A 6,000-nucleotide genomic window follows, 5' to 3' on the forward strand; every position below is an offset into this window, starting at 1 on the left:
TGTGGCTCATGTTTGCTCCCAGCAAGCCTTGGGAGAGTTATCTGGCCTTGTACAGGGAAAGGCCCTGCAAAATCAGAACCCAGATCATCTTTCTTGTGCTCCTAGGTTGTTTGTGTTTCAAACCAAAGGGAATGGGTGGGACCAGGTCTGTCTTCCCCTTTCTGCCTGTCTTATTTTTGGGTATGTGTCTATTTAAATACATACCCTCAAGTGTATGTATCCGTGCACTTCTTCTTAAGCAGAGTGACGCCTCAGTGCCATCTTCTTCCTCGTGAGGCTGTCTCTCTGTATATTTAAGGAGACCGAGTTGTGGGTTTGGGGTTCGGCTATGTTGTAAATCTGTGTAGCTCTGTAATCATATCATTTTACAATTGTGGCTGGTTTTGCATTTGTGGAAATGCCCTTCTGTCCCTTTCCTCTTCTTGGTTCTTAGGTCCTCACTCCCCCTTCAAACCCTAACTAATGATTATAAACCCAAACTGATCCTTACCGAAGGATGTGAGGTATTTCTTTGTGGCTCTAATGTCGTTCACCTCCTCCAAGCTCAGGCCACAGACTTAAGGGGAAGAACAGCTTGTGTAAGCCTGATTGCTGTGTGGTAGATGTGCAGTAACACGGCTGGCCAAAGGGCCATTGATTCTGACTGTTGTGATTGGTCTAGACTGAGGACATTACTGTTAGCTGACTATTAATAATCGCAGTATTCAGATGCTGTGTTATAGTATACAAAGTACTTCTCTGTCCCACTTAATTGAGCTCTAAGGCCTGTCTTTGTGTAAGTCTTTTCTGTGGGTGGCTGTGGGGCTACCCTTCTACTGTTCAGAGTGCTGTTCGGTGGACTCAATTAGCTTTGGAAGGACCTTACAGAGACATTTCTTAGAAAAGGTGGTCAGTGCTAGTCTTGGGGATGCATGCCTCCCGGATTGAACAGGGAAGCAGGACCAAGTGTCTAATCCTTTTGGAGTCAAGTCAATGTTTTGGGGAAAATACCCGTTAATGAAGGCTTCCAGCTCCAGGGTTGTGAAATAGAACTAAAACGAAAGCTGCACCCTGCTCTAAACCACAGTCTGAACGGAGAGGCATCTGGTGAGGCTGCAGAAGAGTAATGATGCCTACTTTAGCACTTACACTAAATAAAGCCCTTTTAGCTCCTGGCCCTCCACATAAAAAAATGGCTGAAGAGATAAGAAAAATTGCAAGAGACTGAGGCATAGGGAATACCTATATATGGGTGACTCAGAGGGCAGGCCATCCTTTGAGGAAACATGTGTTTTCTTCCTTAGGCTTTTGGTGTATTTGTGGTAGAGTGAAATGGAATGCCGGTTGGCATTCACAGCTAGTAGGAGAACACACCTTTTATGAGATACTAGGGAAGTTTCTGCTCTGCTAAGAGGCCTGTGTCATTCCATGTGGGGGCTGGTTTCTTGAGACATTCAGTGTAATAGAATGGAACTAATGTGGTAGAGGCTGGACCACTTGCTCTTCAGGCTCTTGATTTGCTTTCCTAACATTGCCTTCTTTTGAACAGAGGGTAGAGTGAGATATGACATCTCTGTCATCAGCAGTTCGGGAGGGAGCAGAGGGGCAGAATGTTCACTGCAGACATACTTTTTTATCTGGGATTTTTTTTTTTAATTTTTAGAACAATCTCTTCCCCTTGTATTTGCCTTTGACTTGGGAAGCTGTATATGTCTGAATATTACTTACTTGACCAATCCACAGCCAGAAGCACACTGATGTGGTTAGATAAGACACTCTACGTCAAGGTTTAGCCAGCTTCGCACAGTTGAGAATTGATTTGAGGACATTTCTGCAGACGCTTTTCTCACGTCTTTCCATCATCTCTTGGCTCATGTTGGGAAGGAGTGGCCATCCCATCTCCTGAGGTCCCCCTCGAGCTGCCTGAGAAGCAGCTGATCGTTGGACATAGACACAAATGTTCCTGGGGTTTTTGTAGAACTTCAATGTTTTATGCTCCCCTTAAAGTTTCCTCGTTAGCCCCCCTTTCACGGCATTTTTACCGGTAGAGACGACTTCAGGAATGCTTGCACAGCCACAGCAGCTGTTTATAATAACCTGGTTTGGGAGATGAGTGAACTTGCACGATCGATCGTGTGCTCACAGTTCTGAGTGCCTTAAGCAACTCGCACAGTGAAGGGTTTCTGGCCCTGCTCTGGGCCCCCACTCCTCAGCCATCCCTTCTGCTTCTCCTGGAGCATGAATTCCAAGTTCTAAACCCTACTGCAGAGAGTAATTCATATGGTTTACTGCCTACAAGAATGACTGAGCCTTGATGGGTTTTGTTTTACTGTCCCTGAAGACACCCCATAACTTCTTGAGAGGTCATAAAGGAATGGCTTAGTATTTGGGGAGAAAGTACCTAAAAGGGTAATGCTTTAGTTCCAAGGTTAAGGGAGGCCAATCTGCCCTTAGTCTAATGGAATATTTTTCCTCATGATCAAAATATTTTGCCAAATTGGGCCTTCTGAAATTAATTATTTCATTAGCTGGAATTAAAAAAAAAATCAATCTGACAGTGTTCTGTTTTTTTTTTTTTTTTGGTCCATTAACTCATTAAATCTAATGTATTAACCAGAAATCTCATGATAAGTAGCACTCCAAGCTTCTGTATTTCTGGCTTTAGAGTTCTTGAGGTTCTGTCCTCATGACAGATCTGAAGGAGTAGAACCCTACTTTGGTCACTATGCTAGGAACTGTAAGCCAGATAGTGGCAGCAGCTCTGCTGTTGTGGCCAAGCCAACGTCCTTTCCCATAGTGTAGACTCAGAACTTACGGGACTCCTGTATCCCTGGACCCCCTCTCTCTCTTAATCCCTCTTCAGATCTAATTAGCAATCTGTCCTCCATAAGAGGGATTTTACAGCTGTTTTTTCCCAACCCCTCTTCCCTGCCCTCTTCCTACCTCCTCCTTTACCTCCAGGTAAACTCGGGGGCCAGGACTCTTTTGAGAGCATAGAGAGCTACGATAGTTGTGACCGCCTCACTCAGTCCTGGAGCAGCCAATCATCCTTCAACAGCCTGCAGCGTGTCCCCTCCTATGACAGCTTCGACTCTGAGGATTATCCCGCTGCCCTGCCCAACCACAAGCCCAAGGGCACCTTCAAGGACTATGTGCGTGACCGTGCTGACCTCAACAAGGACAAGCCTGTCATTCCTGCTGCTGCCCTGGCTGGCTACACAGGTAGGCACCCAGCCCCTGTCTAGGTGGCTAATTGCATGTTTCCATGGGCCGGGTCAAGTGTAAGGCACAGAGACCCAAGGGCATCCCTTTTTCTTTTTGTGAAGAGTAGATGTTTCTGAAGGGCCTTTCATGTCAAGCCATTCTGCTTGTGACAAGCCACTGATTTTTGGAATTATCGTTCTACCTCCAGGGTTCATTTTTAAGAGTTGTAGGAAATTTTACTTTTGACCTTCTTTCTATCTGGGGAAGGAACCTGTGATGACTGGGAGTTTCTAGAAACTGCCTCATGGGTAGTATGGAGGGACTTTTGCTGGCCTGCTCTGGGGATACCTTTTCAAATATAAAACCAGAGCTGTCTTTCTCAAAGGCAGAGTTGAATGATCTTCATGCTGGAGAGTTTCATGGTATGGTTATCATGGCAACCTGCTGTTTGAATTTAGGAACAGTGTTCTAAGTCCTATCCATTCTGGGTTTCCATAGCAAAACACTTAAAAACAACAGCAATAATAACCACAACAAAACAACTACCACCACCACTACTACAGTTTATGATTGGTTTTCTTCCAGGTGTGAAAGCTATAATTAGATTAGTAGTGATATCAGAAAGAACCCAGAGAATGGATGAAGTTCACCCAAGCTAGGGCTTTGAAAAGAGAAGCTGACAGTAGAGCCAAACAGTTTACTGTTCCAGTGAGCAGCAGCTCATAGGTACTTTACCCTGGAGCTTGGTAGTAGTTTGAGAAAAATTGAAAAACACTGAATAATAAAGGTGCTGAGCATCAGATCCTCTCTGTAAGATTGCAGTGTTTTCAAGGTTTACAAAGCACATTTGAGAAGAGCCTAGGTTAACGTTTGTTAGTCAGACGTTGTTTAGTGCCATCCTCTTAAGATGTCGTCAACTGGACAGGCGAGGGCTCTGTGTGACTGAAGAGGGACAGCAGAGATGGTGTTTCTGTTGACATAACTGATTTTTTTTTCAAGTGGGCCAAAGTAGTCTTGGGATTTTTCTGAAAATTAACTGATTTTTAAGAGCAGAATTTATATACTTAGAAAAATTACTCCTCCTTTCAAGATCCAGAGTATATTCTCTATATTGCATTCCACAAAGACCCTACTACTAGGGCAGTCACTGTATCAAAGAGTACCCAGGAGATACAGCTATGATTGGGTGTGGCAGCAAGGACCATATGTAGAATCATGAGAAAAAGACAAACTTGAAGTCCTTCTTTTTTAAATATCTAAATGCCCTTTAAAAAAAAAAAGATATTAGTAGGGGGGACTTGTGACATTTTAAGAGGATCTTTTCCTGTTTCTGGAGAGGAGATTATTGGGAAATTTACTCATTTTCATTGAAGATATCTGAGATGAGAAAAAGTACAAGAAGTCTTTCAAAGTATAGAAGAATGGAAGCTGTTGCAATTGAGACTAGATTTCTCCATCTGGATGCAGTGATGGAATGGGGAGGGGAGAGAGCTGCTTAGAAGGGGGGGGGGAAGGCCCGGGGTAAAAAGGCCAGGGTAGTGCTCGGATGATTGATTCTTGTTTGAAAGTTGTTTGATAGGGTCTTCTCCTCCTTCCCTCCACCTCCCTCCCTCCCTCCTTATTTCCTTCCCTCCCTGCTTCCCTCCCTCCTTCCCTTCTTCCCTTCCTCCCTCCTTACTTCCCTGTCTCTCTCCTTCCTTCCCTCCCTATCTCCCTCCCTTTCTCCCTCTGTCCCTCCCTTCTTCTCTCCCTCCTTCTCCCCCTGGGATAAGGGATTAAAACAGTCAGTGAGGAGAGGAGTTGGGAAAGGTATCATCACTTCACTTTCTCAAAGACTAAGCTCTTCAAATTGAAAAAAAAAAATTAAGGCATGTCCACATTGAGATTCTGTTTCTTTACAATTATGGATTTAACTTTTTCAGACTCAAACGGTGGTGAGAACAATAGACCAGAAAACAGAAGTTCTCTGAGCTCCCTCCCAGGTCTAACACACTGTGTGATTTTAGGCAAATTTACCTTGTACCTTTTTTCTACTTTAGTGAAGTAGAACTGTTCACCCTTATCCCGACAGTGGGGGGACGTGTGAAAACACAGTTGAACCAAATTGATTAATTAAATGAGTGCTAGACGTTGTGCTAGACATGCTGAGAAGAAACCCATACTTGTAATAAATTGATTATTTCAGCAAATGAGCACCAACTGGGTGTGAGTAAGACACTCCCCCACCCTTCTCACCCAGAGGCTGTCTTATCCAGTTTATTCTAAATGTCCTTAGACTTGAACTAGAATCTGTTGTTGCTGCAGTCCAAATAAAGGTTGGGACTTGTTAGGTGTGTGATAGCAGACCACAGTTTGGCTGTCCCCTCCCCCCCTCCCCCCTCCCCCCCCCACAACCCCTGTGAGCTCTATTTCAGGGAACACTTCCTGCCTCCACCACAGGCTCTCTGAGCCTGTGACCTGGTGGCCCCTTCTCAGAAACAGGGATGAACAAGGCATGGGATGCATCTGTCCTGTGTTGTCTCTTACCTGAGGTGACAGTGAGAGTGTCTGAGAATGGGAGTCTAGCTTCATGCAGGCGTGTTAGGATAAACTGACTTTCGAAAAGTCCTTTGGAAAGTGGAAATCGCTAGGTAACTGTTGGCAGTGCTTTTGACATGTATATAATAAACATTGCACTCGTTTTCTCTCTCTGGTTCTGACTCCTTTCTGTCCTATAATTCAGTTGCTGCAGCTTGTGCGTGACCTGCAATGAGAGCTCTCAGACTTCTGCACCATGGCTGCCTGGCCTGGACTGCATACATGTGCTTACCATGGCTG

At 44.6% G+C, this 6,000-nt stretch overlaps 1 protein-coding gene across 4 annotated transcripts in view; it reads left to right on the plus strand.

Moving 5' to 3' along the window:
• Positions 1-6,000, plus strand: part of Ets1 (ETS proto-oncogene 1, transcription factor) — a 121,741-nt gene that overhangs the window by 98,559 nt on the left and 17,182 nt on the right. For all 4 annotated transcript variants that reach the window (XM_028776164.1, XM_028776166.1, XM_028776167.1 and 1 more), the window contains one exon: positions 2,941-3,201. In XM_028776164.1, the coding sequence (XP_028631997.1) occupies positions 2,941-3,201 (261 nt within the window). The remainder of the gene's footprint in view (positions 1-2,940; positions 3,202-6,000) is intronic.

This window comes from Grammomys surdaster, unplaced genomic scaffold (genome assembly GCF_004785775.1).
Source record: "Grammomys surdaster isolate TR1022 unplaced genomic scaffold, NIH_TR_1.0 266, whole genome shotgun sequence".
NCBI classification, from domain to species: domain Eukaryota; kingdom Metazoa; phylum Chordata; class Mammalia; order Rodentia; family Muridae; genus Grammomys; species Grammomys surdaster.